Source organism: Mustela erminea, chromosome 1 (genome assembly GCF_009829155.1).
Source record: "Mustela erminea isolate mMusErm1 chromosome 1, mMusErm1.Pri, whole genome shotgun sequence".
NCBI lineage: Eukaryota > Metazoa > Chordata > Mammalia > Carnivora > Mustelidae > Mustela > Mustela erminea.
The window spans coordinates 216,820,096-216,846,596 of NC_045614.1; the positions used below are offsets into that span (position 1 = coordinate 216,820,096).

The window sequence follows — 26,501 nt, forward strand, 5'->3', positions numbered from 1 at the left end:
TCCACGGTGGAGTTCAGGGTCTCTGGAGGAGACTATCCTGGACTGCCCAGGTGAGCCCTGCATGTGACCTCCAGGGCCCGGGCAAGGAAAGGGGGAGCAGGCAGCGTCAGAGAAGGCGCGGTGGTGACACAGCAGAGGTCAGGGAGAAGAGGTCCTGCACCGTGGGCCGGGAAGGCGGAGGGTCCGCGAGCCACGGAGGGCAGGCGCCTGAGACGCAGGACAGGGCGAGGAAACAGCCTGTCTCCAGGTTGCTTCTGGAAGGAATGCGGCCCCACAGACAGGCTGATTTTAAACTTTGGACCTCCAGAACTTTGGAGGTAGCAGCTCGGTGCCGTTTGAATCCATGATGTTTGGAGTAACCGTGGCAGACGCGATGGGAAACTGATACCCAGGTTTTACTACGGACCGAGGCAGGAAGCCGGCACAAAAGAAGCTGTCAGAAATCTGAAGTTTCGGTTTCTGCAGGACTCTGGCCTTCCCCAGCGGCAGCAGGCCCCGGGCGGCTTCCCGGGGCTGCTTCCTGGCTCCGTGCTACAGCCCGTCCAGGAGTTCCCGACGCCCGCCTGCGCCAGCCTTGCCAAACCCTGCCCAGGCCGGAGCTGGGGCCAGACGACCCACTTCCTTGAGAGGGATTCTCACACTTGCCAGGACCTGTCCTGAGTGTGACCTGCGTGCCTTGTCCTGAGACCCTGGGATCCCCCACGCCTTCCCAGGGCGTCACAGCTCCTGCCCTGGCGGCCCACCCGGCCCCCTGCGTTTCCTCTTTGGCTGGTCTCGGGCAGCTCCGTGGTGACCTGTGGCTCTGGCCTCCGAGAGGGGCCCTTCCTCCTCCTGCTTCTGTTTGTTTGGGTTTGCTTATCGGCGGCCTAAGGAGGCTGGCCGTTTCCTTAGCTAAGACTCAGCTCTGTCGTCTGTCCTAAGCTGATGTCTTGGCAAAGCCACCGTCCGTGGCCCACGGGAGGGAGAGCAGGAGCCAAGCGCCCGTGTCCAACTGCCCACCAGAAACCTGTCTGGCCAGCCCTGCAGACTCCTGGCTCTTGTCGCCCGGAGTCGGCACGTGCAGGTTTGTGCTCCACACGCGGCAGTGGCTGTGAGCTCCCAGGTCCTGTGAACACCCAAGTCTGATGAGAGCCAGACAGGGCGCTCCCAGCACAGAGGGGTGTCAGCGGTGACCTCCGCAAATCCCGTCTGACCTGTCCTTGGGTCGTTCGCCCGGTGCTTTGTCCACCAGTGCTTGGTACCAGGGGCTGGGGAGTCTGGCTCTTCCGGCCTTTGGTGTGTGCACGGCGGACCCCAGATGGGTTTGAAAGGATTGACATTCATTCATTCATCACTCATTCATTCATTCCCTTGGGAAGCACAGAGCGCCCAGCATCAGGCTAAAGGATGGAGTGTGTCGTGCCTCGACCGCCGCGTGCCACGCAGACCATGGGGACTGCGGATGCCAGCAAGACTGGAGGCAAGACTGTCTTCGTGGCTTGGGCCACGGTGGTGACAAGAACAGAGGCTGGTCGGAAGAGGACTCAAGAGGCCACATGCCCAGTACTGGGAGCTGACGGATGATGAGGGGTGAGGGTTTGGGGAGGGTCATGGTGACCCCCGCCCCTGGCATGAACACCCCGTAGATGGCAGGGTCCTTCGAGGAGGGCAGTGGGCACAGAGAAGCTGTTGGGAGTGGGGAACGGTGGGTCCTCTTCCGACACGCATACCCGTCCGCGCAGGGCCCCAGAGCTGGGGTGAGAGTGCCCGGGGGAGGGAGGGGAGGCAGCGGAGAGAAAAGGCAAGCCTTTCCGGAGAATTCTGATGGGGTCGTTTGTTGGCCCTGAAGTTCGGAAACCCTCAGACAAACGAAAGCTCTAGAGTGAACCAAGCAAGCGCCTCCCTGCGAGGCTGTCCGTTCCCAGCCCCATCCCGCGGCCCCTCCCCCAGAGGTGCCCGGCGGCCGCTGCTCGGCCGGTGGAGGGGGCTCCCATGCACGCCAGCAGGATCCCACCCCTGTGTGTGTCCCACAAGCACACGCTCCGAGCTCCGGCGTGAGTCTGTCCTGCTCACAGGACAGCAGGACAGCCCGAGGATGGGGCGTTGAGGCCCCAGGAGTGACCCCCAACCAGTGGGGACAGCCGTCGCGGGAGAAATGCCTCAGCTCCCTCTTGCCGGCTGGGACGGTTCTCAGGTGTGTCCCGCTTGGTCTCTCAGTGGGCCCCAGAGGAGTGACATCCGGTAAAAGTCCCTGTCCTGTCCTTGTTCCTGCCCTGGGCTTCCTGGGATGCCACCCAAACCACCTGCCTGTTCACAGATCTCAGGCGTCGAGGACAATTCTGCGTAGTGAGGTCGGTTACATCCGCCGGGAAAATGGATCCGGGCACATTAGTGTATGTGTTATGTGCGTTTAGCTGAGAAGGTCACAAGGGCACATTATGTCTTAGAACGAGAAGACGCCGTCCGGGCCGTCATTCCGTCGTGAAGAGCCGGTTTACTCACTGTGGTCTCTGGGTGACAACAGCACGTCCGGAGCTAGGATTTTTCTGACACGTAACAGCTCATTTCTAAATTACCTCCCCGTAGAATGATGCAAAGCTCATACTGCCCTCTTACTCAAGGAGTGTGGGGGTTAGAGGGCATCAGCCCAGCCCGGATCTATCCGAGGTGGGGGCCCTCCTAACGTGTTGGAGTCACAGTGTGGAAGCCCCGGCCGGCTCTGTTGGAACCAGAAGTTGCTCTGACCTTGAGCGTGGACATGACCCTCTGTTGCACCCAGCTGGTGTCTCCTGCAGGGTGAGAGCCGAAGCTGGTACAGACCCAAAGGGAGCCGCTCACGTGGGAAGGCAGCTGCCTGCAAGGACCGTCTACCCCAGAGCCCGAGGCTGGCCGCCCACGCGTGTCGGGCCCCCGCAGCGGGGATGAGGCCAGAAGGCAGATGCTCTGCTGGAAGCCCACTCGGAGCCGAGGACGGGCAAAGGCTCTGTTCTTAGCCAGCCTCCCTGCGGACGGTCCGGGCCGTGACGTCACTGCAGCCCCAGAGCAGAAAGGACCGTAGGTGGCTGGACACGACGTGATTCACTGCATTTTGCCGGAAGTGGTTGCTGACCGGTGCCGGCTTGCCTGGCTCGCTCCGGCGGGCGGCAGGTGGGTCCCGCCGGCCCGCTCGTCCTCGTTGTTCTGATCCCGCAGCACCCGTTTGGCCCCAAGCTCTGTAGTTGCACCATAGCAGTGTACCCGGCCGCATGAAGAGCCATCGGGATAATTAAAAGCACTTGCCTTTATGCAGTCTTCTCTCGGCCGCCGGCCCCTGGGTGCTGCCCCTGACCGGGCGGCGGGGGTGGGGGGCGCTAGGTGTCGTCCTTTGTTGTCATTTGGCCCGAGACGCAGCAGACGCCCCCAGAAGTGAACCATTTCATTAAAGGCTCACAGAAGCCTCAGGTCCTCCTTCCTTTCAGGGGAGACGCCCGCCGGCCATGTGTCCCACCCCATTCTCCCTCTGCGCAGCGTCGTCTTCCAGCCTTGGCTCCCCCCGGGGTCCCCTGAGCTGTGGCTTTGACCCCTGGCGTGCCCCAGCATCGGAGGTGTCCTGAAGAAGCTGGACCCCCCGAGTCGGTCATCATACAGATTCTTCCTGGCTTCAAGGTCTGGAATTGATGCGAACACGCGCCGGCCCCCGTCGCGCTCTGTCCTCGTCTGCCTCCTCAAGGCTCCTTCCACGCTCAGCACCCCCCCACCATTTCTACTCAGTTCCTGTCTCTGTCTCATCAGCCGGGGACCACTGGACACCCTCTCTTGTCCACCTTGGGCCATCTCCATGCTTCCCGGGGCCGTCGAGGGCTTGTTCCTGCCTGTTTTGGGGTTTGTGGGTACAGAGGTCCCTCAGGGGCTGGCCAGGCAGGGGAAGGGGGGAGGTGGGTGTGGACAGGATAAAGGACACACCCAGGAGACAGAGCGTCCGTCCTGACCCTTCAGTCCTCCAAGCCCTGGATAGGCCTGCCAGACGCACACCCACCACCTCTAGTTCCTGTAGCTTCCCCAGAAGGAGTCACCCCGAATGCGGCGTGCGTGGGCAGGCCCGATACCAGGCACTTTTCCTACCTAAAGGCTTTGAGACCCGTCGATCCCAAGCATCCTGGCCTTGACTGTCCTCCCCTCGCCAACCCCTGCGTCCGCCTCGGGAAATGCCTCTTTCCGGCATGTCTGCTCCAGAACCTCGATGTCCCTGCGGTCCCTAGAGTCTGCCCTTGAGAGCGGGTGTCTGCCGGGAAGCAGAAAGAGCCCCAGGGCCTGTAGAAACGCAGGCCAGAGCGGTGGGGTGAATGGCAGGGAAAGCCAAGTCAGCTTTGCTGGAGTAGAGAATGCGATGAAAATCCCGCCGGCGCTCGGTTGTCGGAACTGATGGCAGAGAGTAGAGCACAGGGAGGTAATGGTGTGTGTTTGTGGGCAGCCCCTTCCTCCCCACTCCAGCGGCCCCACGTTGCCAACTCCATCTGACCCGGGCTGCGATGGGCCCGTCTGGCCTCCACAACACCCCCAGGAAGGCACGGTCGGAAGTCGGAGGTGTGATGAGGGCGGGGTGGGGGGGAAGGTTGTCAGTTCAGCCTGGGACGGGGGGCGCGGGGCAGAGCCAGCTGACTTGGAAGCAGACTAGGGAGAGCCACCTCCAACGGGTTATGAATGAGCAAATACGACAACCGTGGGTGCCCATAAGGATGGGAAGCGGCCCCTCTCACGAGGGAAGTAAGGAAGCTCGTAGATGTATGTGAGCGAAAAAACATCAAATAGCATTAGAGGTGTTTGCTTTCTCTGTAAACCTTGGTTATGTTTAGTGATTATTCCCTCTTACTGCCCTAGTTTCCCAGAGGATTCTGGGAGACTCCATTTCCAAGGTCCCTGGACCCGGCAGGTGCCCTTGAGGAGGTGGGGGGGCCCCTTGCCCCATCCCTGACTGCGGCCTCCAGATCCCTCTTTGCCGAAAACACACAGAGGCCGGCTGTGCAGCCAGTCTGAGACGTTGTCTTAGTCCCCTTAGATCGCCCTAGAGCCGAGGGCTGCCCTCCGCTCGGCGACCGCTTCTTCCCACCGGGGGCTGGCGGGTGACTCAGGAAGAAGCCGTGCTTCCTGGAGTTCGGCACCATTTTAGGACAAAGATCATCATCCACGACTCTTCCTCTTTCTGGGTCTCCAAGTGTGGAGGAAGGGGGCCGGCCACTTGGGCAGCTTCTGGGCAAAGGCCAGGGGTGGGTGGAAATCAGAGCCGTGATCATTTGTTTTTCAAACAATGAGGCAGGATTTGGGGATTGGCAGCCGCCCATTCCCTGTTTATTTGAGCATGGTGGAATCTTTAAAGCAGAATTTGTTTAAAACCTGTCTCCGCGGGGGGAAAGAAGATCAGTTTGGTTTACCAGGGGCTGTGCGGGAGGAGGAAGAATTCTGGGAAACCACAGCTGGGCTACGGCCTCTCGAGGCCAAACAGCTGGGGAGCCATTGGTTTGGGCGTCTGTCGGGGACTGTGTGACCTCACCCTGCTGGATGCAGCGTGACCACGGGCAGGGGACCCGGGCCACCATTTCTTGGTCCACAGGGACGATGCGCACCGTGCAGCTTAGAGCGCAGACGTGGTGGGAAGCGACACCGAGGCCAGTGCAAGCCTTCTGGACATGCACCGTCCTCGAATGGAATGTATTTTAAGCCTGGGGATTCACCAGCACCGTCCTTTGCTTCCTGAGTGTCCTGTGCTCACCGCCCTGGAGACAGAGAGCGCTCACTGCCCCTCCGGCCTCCACCACAAAGCCCAGACAAAGCCAGGTGTGAGGGCACCGGCTGGCTGCTGCCCGGGGCGGATTTGCGACCCAGATCGGTCACCTGGCTGCATGACGGCATTCCTGGATCTCAGGCTGATGCTTCTAGCGCGCCGGGTGCTGGGCTGTGAGGGGTTCAGCGAGGACCGGGGGCTGGAGCCGTGAAAGTCACGGCCAGATGGTGTCATTCTGTCCTGTGGGTTCATGAAAACAACCTCATTGCTTTCTTTCTCCTGCAGTGACCCTGGGGGGTTGGGCTGTTCTGGACCCACCGGCCAGCTGCCTGATGGATGTCCCATGGGCAGGAGTCTGGGTGGGACCCTTGGCAATCAGACCTGAGTCTGACCTCCTCCCGGCTCCCAGGCTGGCTTCCTTGTTTAAAACTCCCATCACCTCCCTTCCCCGTAGCAAACATGCCCTAAACCCATCCCTTCTCCAACACTCCCATGCACAAGGGATGCCTGGACGTCTTCAGAAACCACAGCCGGCCCTGGAGTCCGAGCCGCCCAGGAGCTCCCTGGATGCTGCTGCTGGTCCGGGGACCACACTCGGAGCAGCCAGGCCCTAGGCCTTCTAGGACTGCAGGAGACTTCTAGAACTGGTTCCCGATGCTGTTTCCTCTGTAGCATTGTGCGGTCCCCACACTGGGTTAACGTCCCGTGTTATCTGACAGGTCAGCACATAGACATCACGGCCCGGGCTAGGGAACGGCCGGGATGCAGGAAGGTCAAGTCTGAGGGCCCAGAGGGGGCCCTGCGGGACCGGCCAAACTCCAGCCGGGAGGGAATGAGAGCAGAGGTTATCAAAGCTGCGTGGAGAGAGCAGACACAGACAGACCAGCAGATGGTCTAGGAGACTCGGAAAGGAAAGGGAGAGCATGTCTCCCCTTTGTTTGGGGTCTGGGGTCTTTACTGAGGATGTGACCTGGTGTGCGTGTCGTCTTAGGCATCCAGGAACTGGGTAGCGCAGGGACAAGGGTCCAGGTGTCCTTCAGGAGTCACTTAGTCCTTGGAGCCAGGGGCCTTGGCGCAGAGGTGTGCAGCGCCGGTGATCTGGAGTGAGCGCAGGACGGCTGTGTCCGGTCATTCTTCCCCGGTCCTTCCCCAGAAGTCTGCTGCGGGAGAAGCTCGAAGGGGTCCTTCAGCCCTCGTCCCTTACAAGGAGGACACACGTTGCGTGACGAGGCGTGTGTGAGACGGACCGCAGGTCCTCGCGAGAACAGAAGCAGGTCTTTCTGTTTCCCTCTGTCAGCAGAAACCCGGATGGACAGCAAGGTCCTATTTGCAAGAAGGAAGGGAAAGATGGACTGACCCGTCAGCCAGGAAGGAGACTGTGGCAGCCGGAGGAGAGACGCCTCGGAGGGGAGGTGAGACTCCAGGCGGAGTGAAGGAGCTCCAGACAGGAGGGTCGTGGGGACAGCCGGGTCCACCCGGGAGGGGAGGAGGAAGGCTACTTGGCTTGGGGAGCTGAGTGGGGCCCGGACCCGCTCAAGGCCGAGCTGCGGGGCACCAAGCAGAAAAGACTCTCTTTCCTTGAGGACCCCGAGGAGTCCCGATCTGAGCCGTCACCCCTGTGACCCAGGGGCTGGGGGCCCACGGCCGCTTCTCAGTCACGGAGTCTTGAACGCACAGAGTGGAAGCCGGGCAGGAATACGACAGGAGCTCAGAGCAACTGGGTGGCGAGCGGGAGCCGGTGTATGCCGGTGGGACTCATGATGGCTTTTCCTCCTGCTGGAGTTCTGCTCCCAAGTAGGGCATTTGTAGGATGCCTGGTGGGGAGAAGGACTGTGGGGAACCGGCTCAGAGAGTCTGGGTCTCGGGGGGAGCAATGGTGGGGGCTTGGTGCAGGCGCTGGGGGCTGTCGCCGTGGGACCCGGGGCCGCGCTGTGGCTTTAGGGGGTCGGACTACTCTGGGCTCTGACGTGGGTGGCCGGCCCAGCCTGGGTGTGTGACTCCAGACCCTTGGTTTGAGCGGCTGCTCGGATGAGCCGGGCCACTGCATCCCCTGGAAGCATCATAAACCGAAGCACCATCACGTTCTTCTGTGGCATCTGATGTCAGGAATCTGCCCCAGCCGCGGAACGAAAGAATGGCCCGAAGTTCCTGGACCCTTCAAGTGCCTCACCAACGGTTAGGATTTCATCCATTTGCTCGACAGCTTTTTCTCTGGGGCATAATCTCTCTATACCTATATTTTTCATATACATTTCATAAAACACCTATCTTCGTATGTATCTTACAGACATGGGATAACCTCTGTTTCTCTCTGTCTTACGTGTATGGAGAGTATAATTTCCATCTACGCCTATGTGTCTTTTCTTAGATATGCGATACGCGCTGTCTTTCTGTGTATTTCTATATACAGTATGTACTTACAGCACGATCTCTATGAACACGTCCTTACATATACATTCACATAGAGAGAGAATAATACGTCTTTATATCTTCTCATACACTGGTGTCCTCCGCGCTACGGCTTGAATGTTTCTGTCCTCCCCAGATTCCTATGTTGAACCCTGACACCCCACGTGATGGTGTTTGGAGGTGAGGGGTCAGGAGGGTAGAGCCCCCCTGAGCGGGATTAACCCCCAAATGGAAGAGATCTGACAGAGCTTCCTGGCCCCTGTGAAGACACAGTGAGGGGACGGCTGCCTGTGGACCAGGAGGCGGGCTCTCCCCGGACGTCCAACCCACCAGCTCCTTGATCCGGACCCCCAGCCTCCAGAAAGGTGACAGACACATTCTATTGTTTATGCTGTCAGCCGGAACAGACTCAGATACTCGGTCTCTGTGCATCTCTACGTGTGTACAGACATGTCTCTCTCTCTGCATACAGCCTCACATAAGCACGTGATGTCTCTGTGTTCTCGTTCTCTTACTTCAGCACCGTGCACTCGTCCAGGTCAGGAGACTTGACATCACTGCAAGCTCGTCTCTAACCCGCTGTCCATATTGGAATTTCAAGCCCCTTTTTAAAGCTAAAAGCGGGTCGACACGGTTAAGCTTTAGTGTGGCTAGTAGTCAAATCAGAACCTCCACCGCCAGCACGTTGGATCAAATGCAGATGGCGGCAGGGAGTCCCAGGAACAGGAGGACACGACGTGGCCAGCTTCGCTGCGACCCCTCCCGCCCCGTCTGTGTCTGCCGTCTGTGCGGTCCATGGTCACTGTCCTCACGGATCCGGGAGGCTCGTTTCCTGTGTCTTCTCCATCGCAGAGTCTGGAAGCTTTGAAAAACCGAAATAATTTCTTGTCCGGAGATTACTTCCTTTGGGCACCAGAAGGAGGCTCTGGCGGGGGGAGAGTGCAATGATCAAGTCCCACAAATGAGCAAAGCGGTCTCGTGGTTTCTAAAATAAGGCCCTTTATGGTTACCTCTTTACGCGGTCCAGGATCTCTTCCAGAAACACGGAATTCAGTTGTCCCGACTGAGATGACGCGGAGGAAGGCGTTCTTTCCACCTTCTTCTGTGATGTGTAAAACGAGACCCAGCGACCGGCATGAGCGTCGGCAGACTTGGAATCCACGGCCCATTTTATCGCTCAGCAAACAGAATCCAAACCCAGCTGACTGGGGCGGATGGCACGTGGCCGCACGTGGCCAGAGCCTGTTTTCGGGTCTGTCCTTGTGAAGCTCCGTGGTCCGGACCCCAGCCTGCCCTGAGTCCGTTATTCTGACTGTGGTGCCCCGTTCTTGGCTCCCGGATCCAGTCTCAGACTCTGCTCAGGTGTTGAAAGGCAGATTTCCGGCCAGGCTCTTCGATTGTGAATTAAATGACCAATCTTGCCCAGCCGTGAAGGAATGAAAGCTTCCCGGCTCAGCTGAAGTCGTGTTTGCCTGGGTCGGCCTGTCTTCCCACAACTGGATAATAAATCTTTGTCCAGAGCGATCTGGTCACCCCCAACCTTGGCGCCCTTTGTGGGGGGCTCCTGCGACCAGTGTGGGGCAGATAGGGTCCGAGAGGTGAGGGAGCGCTGGCCACGCGCTTTGGGCCCCGAGCCACGGCGGGATTTAGACCAGAGCCTCCTGCTTGACCTCAGGCTGGGGGCTCCTGTGTCCCTCCAGCTAAGGACCATGAGCCCCCTGGAGATGTGTTTTTAGGCTGCCTTTTATCTGAAAGACACCTTTTTAACATTTATTACACTCCTGTCTCACAGCAAAAAGGCACAGGTGCTTTGGAAGTAACTAGAGAGGACACTGGCAAGTTCACTAGGTCTGGCTTGGGTCCCCTACTCAATTTTTTGCCGGACCCACCTTGCCAACACCTCGTGCACACGACAAGAAGACGGAGCGCGCAGCGCGGGGGACGCTGGTCTCAGGCAACCCCGCTGGTGAGGGGCAGAGCCGGGCTGCCTCAGGGGTCATGGGATCAGAGGTCCCTACCTCAGAGGTCGGCACGCCAAGACGTGAGGACAACCTCTGGCTTTCCGTCCCATGTTCTCACTTTTTTTTTTTTTTTTAAGGATTTTATTTATTTATTTGACAGAGATCACACGTAGGCAGAGAGGCAGGCAGGGGGCCGGGGGGGGGGAAGCAGGCTCCCCACTGTGCAGGGAGCCTGATGTGGGGCTCGACCCAGGACCCCGCGGTCATGACCTGAGCCGAAGGCAGAGGCTTAACCCACTGAGCCACCCAGGCGCCCCCCATGTGCTCATTTCTTATTTTCTTCCACGTACGTCTGTGTTTTGTCCCTGTGACAGACTTTTCTTTCCAAGCGCTTGGCATTGGCCACCGTGCCTGCTCCCGTCCCTCCTCCCGTGCGTGGGTTCCGGAACCCTCCGCACACCCCGCCCCAGCACGATCACCTCCCATCAGGGTGTTACCTCTCAGGGGGGACGTCCACGAGGGTCCCTGTGGGCCCCGGAGGATCCGAATTCTAGCTGGTGTCGGCCAGAGCGCAGTGGGGTGCACCCGGTGGCGGCGGCTGCCCAGTCTGCAGCGGCCTCGCCCCTCACCCCAGCCACACACGGACAGACCCGGCGCCCCGGGGCTTGAGGGGGAGGTGAGGGCTGGTGGGGTGGTGCAGGCAGGAAGACGCTGGGGAGTTCGGAATTGGAGGAAGACCCCCAAGAAAGGTAGAGTGAAGCTTTGGTGGCTCCCACACGGCCCTGGACGGTCCACGCACACGGTTAGAGCCACAGGGAATGCCACTGGACAGACTGACCCCCACTTGGATCCTCTGTGCCGGGAGCGGTGGGTGAAGGGGACCAGGCACAGCCCCTCCTCCCCTGCCCTTCATCTCCGGGGCTCCGGGGGGGCGGGTGGTGGGAGGGTCTCCTTCTGGTTCCTCCCTGTAGACAGAGATCTGGCACTCGGGCAGCGTCAGCCTTCTCCTGGGCTCCCCACGGCCGCAACAGGCCCGCAGGTCCGAGGCCGGAGCTGGACCCCCTCACGGAGCTCGGTGTGAGAGGAAGGCCCTGGCCGGGAGGAGGGAGCCGACTCTCTGGGCAGCCCTCCTGGGCCTCGCCACCCCGCCTCCTTTCCGCTCATCTAAGGGACGGCGTTTCCAAGAGGGTGTATTGGACCACCCAAAGGCCATTTTATTCTGTTTTATAAGAACCGAGAAAAGGAGACTTTGAAATTCTCGTGCCTCGCTGGGTGTCAGCTCTTGGAGGAAGGTCCCCGAGGCCGTGGCCGAGTCCGTGGCTGCCGGGTGGGCAGGCGGGTCCGCTGTGGGTGTGTCGCTGGCGTCATGGCCCTGCGTGTGGCACTGCAAGACCTCGCCTGGCGTGGTCCTGGCCCCCAGGCCGTGCAGCCCTCCTCTGGACCCTTCTCGACCGAGTGCCGCCTCCCCCGTGTGGCCAAGAGGTGCCGGGTGAGACCGAAGGAGGAGGCAGCACCTCGCCTGGGACTCTGCGTCGTCGTGGGCCGGCCCCACAGGGCCTCCGTGGGACCTTCTCAAAGACTTTGGAAATCTTGAGAGCGATTTCTGAAATAATCTGCCCCCGGTGGCCGGGAGGGGGGAACTGGGTGGCTCCGTGGGCTCAGCGTCAGACCCTTGTTTTCGGCTCAGGTTGTGATCTCCAGGTCGTGGGATCGAGCCCAGCCCTGGGCTCTGAACGTCCCGCGTGATCTCTCTCTTGCAAAGTAAATAAATAAGATCTTAAAAAAAACAGGCGGTCAGCAGCCCCAGAAGCAGCAGACGCCAGCGAGGAGCCTGCCTGAGCCCCGTGATCCTCCTTTCCATCTGCAGCAGCGTCCTTGGGCGGCTGCGACAAATTACCACCCCATTTGTGGCTTAAAACAACAGCAATTCATTGCCTTTCCATGTCTGGAGGCCAGAAGTCTGAGACCAAGGTGGGGGCAGGGCCGGCTTGCTCTGAGGGCTCCGGGGGAGGGTCTCTCCTGCCCCTGTGGCTGCTGGCGTCCCCGGGGCCCCGCTGGTGCTCTCAGGCAGCCGTCTCTGCCTCCTCTGTGTGTTGGGGGGTGGCTGGCGGTGGATTCGCGCCCCCCACCGCCCCGATCTGGGGTGTTCTCATTCTGGAGACGTATCGTCAGCACATCTGCCAAGACCCTATTTCCAAAAAGTGACCTTCTGAGATTCTGAGCGGACCTGAACCTGGGGGGCTGCTTGTCCTGCCCTCGGCTGTGATCTCTTTCTCCTCAGGGTGCCCCCGACTTGTCGGAACTTATTGGAACCCTCTGTCGAGATGCTCACATGAGGCCGACGCCGGGAATACCGTTTCTCTCTAATGCGTTCGGCAGCAGCCCTGGAAACCGCGCTGGAAACACGGCGCTATCTTTCTCCTTCTGGGACGGAACACTGCCCTCCGTGGCCCGCCCCCCGCCCGCGGGACATTCCAAGCCGGTCTTTCCATTTGGACTTCCTCATCTGTCTGTCTTTTATTTATACAAGCCCCAAACCACAGAAGCCTGCCTGGTAAACACTCGGTTATTTGCTCCGCAGATGCTGGGATTGGAACCCCAGCCCCCCACCCCCCACCCCTTCCCTGGAAAAGCCTGGGCAAAGCCTTTGGGAAATAGAAAAGGACTTAGTCATCGGGAAGGAAGTTCCCAGTTTTGAGAACCCATTACCAAACCCCGCAGGGGTGGCTAGCCGCCTGCTTTCCAGTCCCTGGGAAGCCAGGACTCCACCTCGAGGCTGAGTGTCTGGTGACCTCTGCTCCATTATGCTGCTTAAATGCTCGCCCACGGTTTCCCGGGGTGGGGGTGGGGGTCGCCTTGCTACCCTGAAGGAGCCGCTTTGTGGGGCCAGCCTGAGTCAGGTCCTCCCCAGACCAGCCGGCCGCTCACTTGGGCAAGCGGAGCATCCAGGGAGATGCAGGCGAGTGGCCGGCTTCCAGCTGCCCTTGTCCTGGGAGGCAGCCCGGCCGCTTTTCCTGGGTCTGGGATTGTGAAGTGTTCAAGGGAAGGGAAAGGTAGTGTGGAGGGACTTGCCACCCCCGTGAGAATTTAAAATACATGGTAAGACGGGCGCCTGGGTGGCTCAGTGGGTTGAGCCTCTGCCTTCGGCTCAGGTCATGATCTCAGGGTCCTGGGATAGAGCCCCTCATTGGGCTCTCTGCTCGGCGGGGAGTCTGCTTCCCCCACACCCCCTCCTGCCTGCCTCTCTGCTACTGGTGATCTTGCTTTCAAATAAATAAATAAAATCTTTTTTTTTTTTTAAATAGAATAAAATACCTAGTAAGATTACATTTAAGTCTATTTCTAAGGCCGGTGCCCCGCTGAGCGTTGGTTTCCCAGCTGGGAGGGAACTCCGTTCGCTCTTGAACTCCCCAGTCAGCAAGCTGGTGAGGAACGCGCGGGGAAGGGGCTTCCCCCTCTTCTGGGGTGTCCCAGGGAAGGGGACGACGCCCAAAGGGCCACAGCAGAGCCTGTGTGCCACAGTGCTCCTGTCTGTTCTGGGGACCGTGGCTGTCGGGGTATCCGAAAATCAGTCGCCCTCGGAAATGGAGGTAGGGGAAGGCCACCTCTCTTCTGACGACCCCCTCGTGACCAGGACGATTGACCCAAGGCCACTCGGTCAACAAGTACTACTGTATGCTTGGCACTGGCCGGGGACCAGGAGGAGGCAGCCTTGGCCACGAGGCCCCCCTGGTGTCGGCACCGACTCTCAGGCAGGAATGAGGAATGCGCACATGGAGACAAAGGACAGAGGGGCCAGCACCCAGAGGGAAAGGGACGGGCCCGCTCGGAGGCAGGGCAGGAAGGCGAGGCGGAAGTCTGCTTTTCACCCGGGGCGGCTGGACCGATGCTTCCTTGTCGGCCCAACGCTGACCTGACGGCGCCCCCAGGCCCGGCCCCAATTGTGCGACCTGACCTCGGCTTCCGACCTCAGGCTGGCTTGGACCCTGGACCCAGTTCCTGCCGCACGGCTCTGCGTCTGTCTGTGCTCCATCGTGACCGTCCACTCGATGGCCCGCGCTCTCCCGCGACAGCCCTGGCCATTTCCCTTTCAGGGTCAGCAGGTTCTGGGCCCAGGGCCAGCCCTGCCTCCACTGGCTAACCTCCCTGAGGCCCGCCACCCGTCCCCCGGGCCCAGCGCAGGCCAAGCCTTCCCTGCCTGCTTCCCCAGCGGGGACAGACGGCTCCCTAGCACTGGCCGGCTCCCATCTGGTGCGGCGTGGCCCCTGCTGCCTGCCTGTCTGTCCCCAGGTGACCTGTGCGCGGAGTCCGTTCGGCTAGTGGGTCCCCCACATGGAGAGTGACTAGAGTTGACAATCACGGTCACTCTTGTCCTTAAGCTTGGTAAGGAGGGAGTGAGGCCTAGCCTTGACGAGACACACAGTCCTGTGTTCAGGGCCGCTGTGAGGGGCAGTGCTCCCTGTGTGCAGACGGGGACACAGCCCAGGGAAGGGAGTAGAGTCCGGGGGTAGGGCTGGATCACGAGCCCAGGGGCCCCCGAAAGTCTTTCTCCTCTTCTTCTAGACCGGCCCTGTTTCCTCTGGTCCGCGTGCTGCTGCCTGGAACCAAAGCCGCCCCCTGGTGAGGCCGTGCTCAGACTGTGCACCAGGGGGCGGGGGGGCGTGCCCCTCGGGGGGGCCGCAGGGGCGTGTGGGGGTACCCCACCTCCTCATGCCGGTCCCCTTGGTGCCAGCAATGCCTTGTCACAGCCTCTAGATAAGGCATTCCGGGGCTTAACAGGCCTCATTATCTGACCCAGATACCTGCTGAAACCGACCCGGCCCGGAGGGACCTGGAGGCCCCATCTCGCAGCTCTGAGGGGTCAGCCCCTCACCACAGGTGCCGGGGGAGATGCTCACCAGAAGGGAGGGGTGGGGCCACACCTGCTCCCTCGGAGCCTCGGGGACTGTCCCTGCCCAGACCGGTCCTTGCAGGAAGCCCGCTCCCTACCCAGGGCCTTCGCTGGCTTCCTCCCCTCCCCACAGGTCTGAGCTCTCGACCGGGGGGACACAACCTGTCGTGAGCTTGTTCAGGGTCTGTCCTCTGCATCGTAGACCTCGGGAGCCACTGGGGAAAGCGCCGCATGCTGGGGCTCAAACCAACACAAGTGGGTCCTCTCGCTGCCTGGAGGCCTGAAGCCCCCCATCCGGGCGTCATGGGCCGCGCTCCCTTCTGTGGTGGCTTCTGCCCTACTGTCCTGGGGCCCGCAGGGTCATCCTTCCAGTCCGTGCCTCTGCGGAGGACACAGCCTTCCCTCTGCATGTGGCTGGGTGTCCGCGGTTCTCTTTTAGGAGGACACGGTCCGACCGGATTGAGGTCCCCTCAAGCCATAGCCGCCTCCTTACTCAGCATCATCCGCAAAGACCTTGTCTCGCACCCACCTGGGGAGGTTTGGACATTTCCCTTTGGGGACAGGACGGAACCCACAGCAGACTGGAAGGCTTTCCGAGTCTGGGTCAGCCCCGGCCATGGCTGCATTCCCGGTGCGGGGGGGCTGGAGGGCGCACGTGGACGGCCCGGGGACGAATGCGCGAGCAGGTAGGACGCTGATTCCGCAAGCAGGTGTCCCCGCAAAGAGCCAACACTTAGGACAGTGTGACTTGTGCTGTCTGTCTGTCTTGTCCTCTCTTCCTCCTGTAGCTCTGAGTCTCTGCACAGACCGCAGCCCCTCCTGTCCCCGTTCCGTTTCCTGCCTCCGGCCGAGCCCTTCCAGGAGCCACACCAGCAGGGCCGGATGCGCCCAGGGGAGAAGGCACAGGGCTGCCCTGGTAAGAGACAGTGACCGCGCTTTCTCCCGCCCCCCGGCCCCACACGTGTCCCCAGCAGCTTCCTGTGTCCCCCGGGGCTGCTCTCATCCTGGGCCCGGAGCGGCTCGCGGGGAGAGAGGGAGTGGGGCGCTCCTGCAGAGGCTGACAGCGTGTGCTCGTGGCCCCTCCGAGGCCAGGCGGCTCTGGCTTTGATCTTGGGAACTTCCTCCTCTACCCAGAGGCTCTGAGCCCATCTCTGGCTGCATCTCCCCGAGCCCACGAGACCGAGGGCACGGATGTTTCCTATCGCCAGTGTCACTTGCTCCTTAAATCGCTCCATCTTACTCAGCTGTGGGCTGCGGTTGACAAGAGGCCACGGCCTGAGAGACTCAAGGAACAGAAAGGCACCATCTCCGGGGTCTGGAGGCCGGGCATCCGAGATCAGGGTCCTGCAGGTTGGGTTTCTAGAGAGGACTCGTCTTGGCTGGCCTAGGGCCACCTTCTTTCTCGCTGTGTCCTGGTGTGAGGGAGAGAGAGGGGGAGAGAGACTGGGAGCTCTGTGTCCCCTCTCACGAGGACACCACTGCTGTAGGATCAGGCTCACACCCTCACGACCTCACGACTTCCCGACTGGAAATGCAGCCCTCCTGGGGGGTGGGGCTTGCACAGCCAGACCTCCACGCACGTGCTAGTTGTTTTCCGGACAAATCTCTTTTTGGAAGAAATGCTATTGCCTTCGAACTGCGACCTTTAGGGGCTGCGGCAGGCAGGGAGGCAGGGAGGCTGGGGCTGGGGTCGGGGCTGGGCTGCCCCACGCTGGGAGTTCTGGCACTTTCCCCTCAGGCCCTGCTCAGGCTGCTGTGCTGAACTCACACCCTCCAGCTGGGAGGAAGGCCTCAGGACGAGGACAGCTGTCTCTGAAAGCCCTCACCGCTCACCGTAGACTGTAAGGCAGAGCCAGAGAACGTGAGAGGTTTTGCGAGTGAAAGCCGGGAGGTGTTGCGGAGAAGCCTTGCGGGCAGGCCCAGTGCCCGTGACCCTGTGGGGAACCCCCTGAGACGGGGCTGAGATCGCACAGCCTTGCACAAGCCAGAGGAGGGCAGAGCCCCTGTTCTGGTGGGATGAAGACGTTTACAGACCATTAGACCGAAGGCGGCGGTCTTTCCTGCCGTGGGTGGCAGGAGAGCAAGACACGTGAGGCGGTCCGTGGGAAGCTCCGATCAGGATGGTAATCACCTGGAGGAGTTCCTGAAGGCTTTCCTAGAGCCCTGGGAGGGCAGAGAGCCCGAGGCTGGAAGGCGTGGGAACCGACGTATTGTTTCCATCGGAGGACACGCTGCTGAGGCCCCGACGTGGTCACCCACCCGCAGATCCCGCGTGTACCGTCTCTTACTGTTCTCCCCAAACATCTCTGCAGGAACCGGGAGTTAGTAGGGCTGGGGAACGGGGGATGGGGCAGAGGGCAAAGGCGGTGGTGGGAAGAGGACCTCCGGGGGTGCGATAGAGGCGGGCCAGGCTCTGCCCAGTGGGGCGCACGGACGTCCCGCAGCTGCTGGAACCAAGCCCCACGGACTGGGGGCCTAAACCCACGACCTTTGTTCTCTCGACGTCTGGAGGCAGAAGTCTGAAACCAAGATGTGGGCAGGGCCGCTTTCCCCCGGAGGCTCCGAGGGAGGCTCCTTCCTTGCCTCGTCCTGTCGCCAATGTTGCCAGCGGCACGGGCTTGCATACATGTCCTTCCGACCCGTGCCTCTGTCCTTCCACAGCCTTCCCGTCTGTGTGTCTCCAGTGCACCCCCCTTCACCTGTCACCAGAACCAGACCCGCCGTAAATCCAGGAGGATCTCATCCCAGGACCTGTATGTTGATCTTATCTGCAATGACTCTCTCTTCAAATAAGTTCACACGCACAGGCACCAGGGGTTAGAACTTGGACTCGTCGGTGACGTCCCATGACTAAGGGCACCTCACTAACGTCTCCTTATTAGCGAACTGCCCGGAGTATGGATTGGGTCAGGGGCTGTCAGCCTTGCTGCCCCTTGAAATTCCCCTAGTGCCTTCAAGAAAGGGGGTCCCCTCCCTCCCCAGAGATCCCGAGCCCTTTTCCTGGGTTGGTGGTGGATGTTGGCTTTTTTTTTTTTTTTTTGGTGTTGTATGTGAATTCTATCTCATTATTATTTTTAAATTTTTTATTTTTTATTAACATATAATGTATTATTAGCCCCGGGGGTACAGGTCTGTGAATCGCCAGGTTTACTCACTTCACAGCACTTACCAGGATGCTGGCATTTCCTAAAGAGTAAAGCACATAGTCATTCCACGCAGAGGTGGGCCTCATCCAATCAGCTGAAGGTTTGCATAGAACAAAGGCTGACCCTCCCCTAAGTAAGAGAGAATTTCTCCTGCCTGACTACGTTTGGATTAAGACACGGTTTCTCCTCCTTTGACCTCAGACTGAAATGTGGCTTTTCCTGGGTCTGGGGCTTTTCCTGGGTCTGGGGCCTGCGGTGCCTCCGATGGAAACTCCATCCTTGCCTCTCCCGGGTCTCAGACCTTCAGAATCAGACTGGGGTTCTAGAAGGCTTCTCCATACCCCGTTTTCCATACGCTGCTTTCCCATACATTGGTCCTGACCAAATCAGAAGACATTCATGCACTCTAAACGGGAAGGCACGGTTATTCCCTTTCTGCAGATGGGGAAGCTGAGGCCCAGAGACGCTGATGATAAAGCCATCTGGTTGTTGGGAAAACAGGGGCGGACCCAGGACGTCTGGCTGCTTCCCTCGTCATGCCACTGTGAGTGCCCCGGGCCGTGAAACCCAGCTGAGATGTGCACCCTCGGCCTTCGCAGTCTTCTGCGGACCTCTGACAGCCGTCGCAGCCCGCCCCCCAGAGCCCCCTGCAGTCACACCCCCAGGGGCTCAGGGCACCTGCGTGGGGTGGGGCTGCTTCTCCTGAGTCCAACCTGCTCTGGCTCGAAGTCGAAGGAGCCGTGTGTCCCGCATGCTCCTGTGGGCTTGGGGACAGCGTCCCGATGCTGTGCTAGACCCTCCCTTCCTCCCAGGCCCGCGCGGAGGGCAACAGTTACCAAAGCAGAATGTGGAGAAGGGGTCCCAAACCCTCTGTGCTCTGATTTTACGATGTTGAGGATTTGCAAAGCTACACGTTACAGGAAGAAAAGACGAGGATAAAAACTGTGCATGTCTGGGGCGCCTGGGGGGCTCCGTGGGTTAAAGGTCTGCCTTCGGCTCAGGTCACGATCCCAGGATCCTGGGATCGAGCCCCGCATCGGGCTCTCTGCTCAGCAGGGGGCCTGCTTCCCCCTCTCTCTCTGCCTGCCTCTCTGCCTACTTGTGATCTCTCTGTCAAATAAATAAATAAAATTAAAAAAAAAAAAAAAAAACTAAACCAAAAACAAAAGGTCCATGCCTGTGTGTAGTTCCAGGACCGTAAAGAGAAATCACACCAATGATAAGGGAGAGCCCCCCACCAGCCGGGACTCTGGGCAAAGGCCTCAACGTGGGTCCCCACGCCCCGGGACAGCCCTGTCCCTGTGCCTCTCGCTGCGCTCACCCCCCAACCTGAGGCCGGGCAAGGCAGGGAACAGCACGGCACCTCCCGGCCTGCTCACCGGCTGGGTGGTCATTGCCAAGGCTGCACGTCGAGCAGGATTCTAGAACGGAGGCTGCGAGCAGTGAGTGATGCCACCGGAGTCATCCCTGCCCTAGACCAGTAGTGAGCCCCTCCTCTATGGCCGCTCACATCCGTCCCTTGGGACACAATTGCCATGTCCCAGGACAGTGCTGGGGCACATATGTTTTGGCTGTAGGGTAATGACAGACGTGATTTTCCAGTGCATCTGCTGTGCGCGGGACCACGGATCTTGGAACCCTTCTGAGGTCAGCTTGTTTACCGCCTTCCTGCAGGGGGACAGAGCAGGCAGAGCCCAGCGGCCACACCGTCACCGAGAGCAGAGACAGGGTCATGTCCTCGGAAACACGCTCTGGGGACAGAAATGCAGCCTCGCCCTGTGGGCTTGTGTCTGGCTGCTTGTGTGTGCAGCCACACACACGGGTGTTTGAGTGTGCAAGCAACAGAGCATGTCTGCATTTACACACACGAGAGCGTGAGCATAAGCATCTGTGAGTATGTGTGCGCACACGCGAGGGTGTGCGTGTGCAAGCAGCCGAGGTCTGTACACACATATGTGAGAGTGTGAGCTGCGAGCTTGTGTGAGTGTGTACACACATTACATACATGGGTGTGAGTGTGCAAGCAGCTAGCTCATGCATACTCACTCGCACATGTGAGTGTGGGCTGCGAGCGTGTGCGTGTGCATGCACGCAGGTGAGAATGTCTGAGCAGGTGCACATTCGCACTATGGATGCACGCCCGAGTGTGAGTGTGTCTGCATGGGAGTGAGTGTGTACACAGGACAGCACAGAACCCCAGGTGTTTGCATGCGCACGTGAGCGAGTGCGTGCATGCGAGTGAGCGCCACCGCACCTGCGGCTGCCCCAGATCCCTGGTTCTTGGAGACCGTGCTGGGCGAGACCCCGGGTTTTCTGCACGGAGACCCCGCGTGAGGAGAGGGGACGGGAGGGCACGCTGCCGGACGGACAGTCCTTGGAAGTGACGAACTTGACACCCGGGAGGGCCGCCCTCTCCCCGCTGGGTTACAGGGCCATTTCCTCCTCAGAGCGTTTCCACGGAGAAGAAACGCGGGAGAACCCTGCGGCCGCCGTACAGAAAGGGACGCATCGGCAGGAACCGGAGGGGAGACCTCAGCGTGGGTGAAGTTGAAACAACACACGGTTTCCTGGTGCGCCTGTAAGGGAAGGCGGTGTAGGGAGGACCAAGCGAGCACGGACGGTCCATTTCCAGAGTGTTTTTTAATCATGTGAGTTTTAATACTAAGGGAAAGCACGATATGACGACGTTTTACGGGCGATTCGAGTGAAGGTGACGTGCGGTGCTGGCTGCGCTCTCTGTGCGTCTGGCCGGACGCTCGCTTGGCTGGAACCGTGACCCGACGGTGGGGGGGGGTCGACTGTGAGGAATTCAGGCTTCGGGATTGAACGTCCCGGCCACAGGCTAGGCAGCCTCTCTGACCCTCAGTTTCTTCATCTGACCAATGGGCACAAGGGACCTACTTCCTAGACTAGTTCTAAAGGTGAGAAAAAACAGGGCACAGAACCAATTTCAACTGAATGACGTCACCCTTAATCGCACCTTCAGACTTCACAGAAGCATTCATGGGCTTCTATAATAGCCGGAGTTCTAAGAAATAAGACCATAGAATGTTGCAATACGGATTCGTGTCATATTCCTAAATGCTCAGGCTGACCTAAATTACAATACTTTCCTGTTTATTGTTAGTGTTGATTAAAGCCTATTTTCTTGAATATTATGTGATATCTTTAAAATGCATTCTTCTCTTATTGAAAATTTTTTTAAAATCACGGCACAGTCTGTGAGTCAATCCTGTCCTGTGGACTTTCCAAGACCCTCGTGCCGAGCCCCCCTTGGCTGCGTGAGGCTTTGCAGCTCCTTGTTTTTTTCCTCTCATCCTGGCGACTCTCGTTTAACCACTAACCATGCAAATGCCCTGTTCGTCCGCTTACAGGTTATTCCACGGAGGAGGAAACACGCAGCAGCTGGAAGGTCCCTTCGGGGAGGGCTGGTCTGTCTCTGGAGCACAGGGAACAACTCTCGCGAACCCCACAGCCACGATGGGTCTTTGCTACCTTATTTGAAAGCTTTCTTGGCAGAGCTAACGAGATCTTCATCTCACGGTAGAAATGCGCTCCGGCTCCGAGCCCCGAGCCGTGAAAGATGACCCAGTGGGAGAGCAGGGCGGCACCACCGACTGGAGATGTACAGACCCGTGTCACCGGTGACGTGTGGGCCACTGACATCAAACATAAAGCGCTCGTCCCCCGTCACCTGCACGGGTTCCCTTTCACTCCTGTGGCCCTCTCGGGACGGCGCCCACGTTCCCGGAGGCACACAGAGTCATCGCTCATGGAGATGGGGTTTACGAGGGACTGTGTCGACTTTAAATTGTCTCCCCGTCTGCATGACGTGGCGCCTGGGGCTCTGCGTTCCCATCCCCTGCGACGGCTCGCTTCAACGCTCCTCCGGGTCAGACGCTGACGAGGAACGGGCCGCTCCGAGACCCCGGAGGAGGTGGCGGGCTGGAGGGGTCTGTACACTCCGATGGCTTTGATCTGTATTGTCCAGCCGGCTGAAGGGTGCTTTTCGGGACCCACTTTGATGCGGCGCTGTTCTCCAGCCAGATCGCCACGATAAGGAAAGAGAATACTTTGTCCTTGATGGAGGGAGTCAGATTTGGGTCTGAAACGGGTTTTCTGCGTAACAGTGAGATGGGACTTGGCGATGCTGTCTGCTGGTCGGGTGCCATCTGTCTGGAGAGAGAATGGGCTGTGCCCCACGGGTCTCCTGAGGGACACGGCCATGGGGGCGGCAGGTGTCAGCCAGCAGGCATAAGGGACTGTTCCCTTGGAGCACATGCCCTGAAGCCATCGCCTCTGGGCACACCAGGAACAGAAGGGCCCTTTCTCCAGGCCCCTCCTCAGGGCTGCTCACAGGAGACCCAGAGCCCTACCTCGGTCCGACCATGCTCAGGACCCTGCGGCTGGCCCTGCTGGCTCTGGTCAGCGCGGCGGGCCCGACCCAGGCCAGTGGCTTCACAGGTGAGGGCTCGGAGCTCAGTGTGGGTGATGCCGGAGGAGTGAGGGTCCTGGGAGCAGGTCTCGTGGGGACGGCGGCCCTGCAGAGATGCGTCTGCTTTGAGAGGTGACCTCCGTCCCGTCTGGCCGAATTTTCCGGTAACCACAGAAGAGAAGGCGTGTGTGCCTCCGAGTCAGCTGGTGGGGTGGGGGCCCGGGGCGGGGTTCAAGCACAGATTCTGAGTCAGAGGGTCTGGGGTGAGACCTGGAACTCTGCATTTGTGCTGCCGGCGCAGGCCGTGCTGAGGAGTGAGTTCCTAGAGAGTCCCAGTCAAAGTCTCCCAAGCCTCGAGTCTCAGAGTGTTGTGTCCCCAGCTGCGAGTAAGGGGAGGGAGACCCAGAGCGGGCAGGGACTCGCCCCAGGCCGTACAGCCAGCAGCGGGCTGAATTTCCATTGCCGCGGTTCTGGCTCGACCCTGCTTCCCCTGCCAGGCAGGCTTGGGATCGCGAAGTGGACCCCAAGGGAGGTCCCACCTCCAGTGTCCTCTTTGGTGCCTGAAGGTGAAAAGTGACCCCCAGGGCGGTGAGGGACCCCTCGAGGTCGCCTGCCCAAGCTCTGCCAGGCCCGCGGTCCTGCTGGGAGCTCGGCCGGTTTCTGAAGCCCCAGACTGCAGAGACCTGAGACCTTTGCCATCACGTCCCTTTGAAATCTGTCCTACTCGGCTGGGAATTCGCACAAATCCACTCGGCTTCCACCGTCCGCTTCAGTGAAGCCCCGGTTTTGCGTTTTTCCTGCTGCAAGCAGAATTCTGGTGGTGATTTCTTCCCTTTGCTTTTTCCTGCGTGATGGGTTCCGTGTAAACCGTACAGCCTCGAGGAGCTGGAGCTGTCAGGAGGTCCCCCCCGAGCCCCTCGCTGTGCCCGTGGGGACCCCGGGAGCCAGGGCTCAGGGCGGTGTCGGTGTCACCCGGCTTCCTGCCCTTCATGCCGGGGACTGCCTTCCCAGGCACAGTGTCGTTTACTGAATCCCAGGACGCAGTCAGCGTTTGACAGATGACAAGAGGAGGTCTCTGGGAGGGCATGAATCACGGAGCTGGTTGCGGGGAAGCCGGTGTGAATGGGGATCTTCTGACCCCAGGTCGCTCTCCCTCCTTAGGGTTATTTCCCACCTCTGAGACCAGAGCCCAGGACCCCTGACTCCCATGCTCTGGGCTCCCTGGAAGGTCCCGTAGAGAGGGAGGGTCTCCTCTGGGCTCCGCCGAGAAGCCAGGCTCGGAGAGGAACCAGCGGCCTCCCGAGGAATGCAAAAAACCGAAACGCACGGGTCCCAAACGCAGTTTCAGAGGAGGTGCACGTGTGCCTGTGTGCGCACACGCGTGTGTGCGCGTGCACTTTTGTGTGCAGGAGGGCTCTGCTGACGTTCACCGGGGCCTTGTCGTAATCAGACGGGGGCAGCGGCTCCCCAGGGCTGGGAATGTAACCTGCGTTCGTGGTTAGCAGCTCCTCTTAGGTGAAGACGAGAACCACAGTCCAGAGCCTCCTTCTCACTGGCCTCCCCCAGTGAGGGGCCACGCTCACGGAGCCCACTTCTCCAGTCCCTTCCCCGTGTGATATCCGAGCTCTGGGCCGTTTCCCGCTCCCCCAACCCAGGATGAGGGCCTCCCTGTGTCTCACCGCAGTGCCCCTTTGGTGAGGAGGGGAAGCCCCCGGCTCCTCTCCCAGAGGATCCACCCCCCGCAGCGCAGCGCAGCGCTGAGCGGGGAGGCGGCCACGCGGCTCCCGTGGCTCCGGGGTGTGTTTGCTCAGCACGCCGGGATCCAGTCCTGTGTTCTGCGCAGAGTAAGGCTGCAGACCGCCCCCTTGTCAGCCCGGGCTGGGGGCTGGCTCAGCCCTGCTTCTCCCCGGGGTCACCAGCCCCCAGTCTTACTCTCTGCACGCTCGGGGGAGGCTGTGAGGCCGAGGGAGGGGGTATTTGGGGCGCCGTGCTGGAGTTGGTGATGCAGATGATTTCTGCGGCTGTCTCAGCTCCTTCCAGAAGCCCAGCTTCTCCCCAGGGTACACACTTCTCCCTGGGGTAACACAGGTGCTTCCCCCGGAATGGCATCGTTTTGTAAAGCCGAGAGCTCAGAGGTTACATATCTGATGGAACAAAGGACGGTCACGCCATCCCTTCATCCGACACCAAGAGCCCACGAGTGCGCGGAATCCCGGGCTGGCCGGGAAGTTCCCTGGGGCTGCCCTGACTCAGCAGCACCGACTGGGGCCTTAGGGCAGAGATTGCCTCCTCCCAGCTCCAGAGCCCGGAAGTCTGAGATCGAGGCAGGGCTGGTTTCTCCTGAGGCTGGGATGGAGAACCTGCTCTGTCCTCTCCCCCAGCTTCTGGGGGTTTGCTGGCAACCTGGGTGCTCCTTGGCTGGGGGCAGTATCTCTCCAATCTTTGCCTGTGCCCTCCTTGCCTGTCTGTCTCTGTGTCCAGATTTCCCCTTTTGTAAGGATGCCAGGCATCACGGAAGGGGCTCTACCCTAACGCACTATAACCTCATCTCAACTAATGATATCTGCAAACGCCTCCTTCCAGGACTTCAGCCCATGAGTTTTGGAAGGTTGGGTAGGGACACGATTCCACCCGTGACAATCCTTGCTACACGAGGTGACAGAGGCTCCGTGGGCAGACGGGATGCCCCGGGCCCCAGGCTAGTGAAAGGAGGGGCTGCCCCGGGGTCTTGAGAGCCCAGTGATCAGACTGACAAAGGGCCGGAGGCCGTTGGCGTTTGTGCACAGCAGCGGGGCTCCAGGTGGGAGACACAGAGACCCAGCGGGCAGGAGGGTGCTGTCCTCGGTGGGGCGCCGTGCTCTGGTCTCTGATGATGGCTGCACGCGTCAGGCCGAGCTTTATCGTCTAGGAACGTCTCGTGTGTGTTTCAGGGGTTGCTTGTTCCACAAAAGGCTGCCGTTCCCGTCTGAGCCCGGCCCGGGGCAGCCCTTCCTATTGTGCGTACGGAGGGGGTGGTCGTATGTTCATATCGCGAGGACACGCCCGAGGCTCGCGGAGATTCAGAGCCGCAGCCGGCGGGATCGGGGCGCAGAGCAGGAAACGGGGTGTGAGCCCCAGATGCTTGGTCCCTTCCCGCATCGTCTCTGGTGCACCGTCAGCGCCCGGGCGGTGGGAAGCATGGATGACCCCGGGGTTGGGGGCGAGCTCCGGGCTCGGTACGGAGACTTCTAAGCATGCAGGTCCCCGTTCACCCATGACGCCCCCAAGTTCACGCGATTGCCTGACCTCTCAGCCGGCCGGTGGGCAGACTCTGGTGGGGAGCAGCTGGGGAGGGTCGGGTCTGGTCTCCCTTGCTCTTGCAGAACTAGAGGACTGGCCCACAGCCCCTTCCCTCGATTTGATTCCAGCGTTTTCTTCTTGGTTGTTTCCTCCATCCCTCCTCTTACCCCTCCTAGAAAAAGGCCTTTCCCTGCTGAGTTTCCAGCTGTGCAACTCCAGCGTGACCCGAAACGTCCAGAAGGTGGAGCCCGTCCAGACGTTGCACGTGACCTATGCCCCTTGCGGTGGGTGGATCCCGTGGAGGCGATGCCCCAAGACGGTCTACAGAACCCGGTACCTGACCGTGGAGGTCCCCGAGGCCAGGAACGTGACCGACTGCTGTGCGGGCTACGAGCAGCTGGGCCTCTACTGCGTCCTGCGTGAGTCCGGGGTGGCCAGTGGGCGGGGGGCCGGGGACCGTGGTGAGACTCAGGGTGGGCACTGTTGGCACCCCGAGCCCTTCTGGAGCAATGATTCTCCAGCTAGAACGAGCATCAGGGTCGTCCAGAGGGCTTGTCCCCGCGCAGGTCACTGGCCCAGCCCCTAACCCCGGGACCAGCGGCTTGGGGTGGAGTCCAAGTTCCTAGTGGGTCCTGAGGCTCTG

The 26,501-nt window shown here is 60.3% G+C and overlaps 1 protein-coding gene and 1 long non-coding RNA gene across 2 annotated transcripts in view; both read left to right on the top strand.

Moving 5' to 3' along the window:
* The first annotated feature begins 15,649 nt into the window (after window positions 1-15,649).
* Window positions 15,650-17,981, top strand: LOC116597763. Its single transcript, XR_004288775.1, has 4 exons — window positions 15,650-15,684; window positions 15,787-15,914; window positions 16,737-16,839; window positions 17,224-17,981. It is a non-coding gene; the product is annotated as an uncharacterized LOC116597763 (long non-coding RNA).
* A 4,551-nt stretch (window positions 17,982-22,532) lies between these two features.
* The window catches only part of UMODL1 (uromodulin like 1), a 58,204-nt gene continuing 54,235 nt past the window's right edge, over window positions 22,533-26,501 (top strand). The window contains exons 1-2 of the mRNA XM_032355933.1: window positions 22,533-22,608; window positions 26,035-26,277. Of these exons, the coding sequence (XP_032211824.1) occupies window positions 22,533-22,608; window positions 26,035-26,277 (319 nt within the window). The remainder of the gene's footprint in view (window positions 22,609-26,034; window positions 26,278-26,501) is intronic.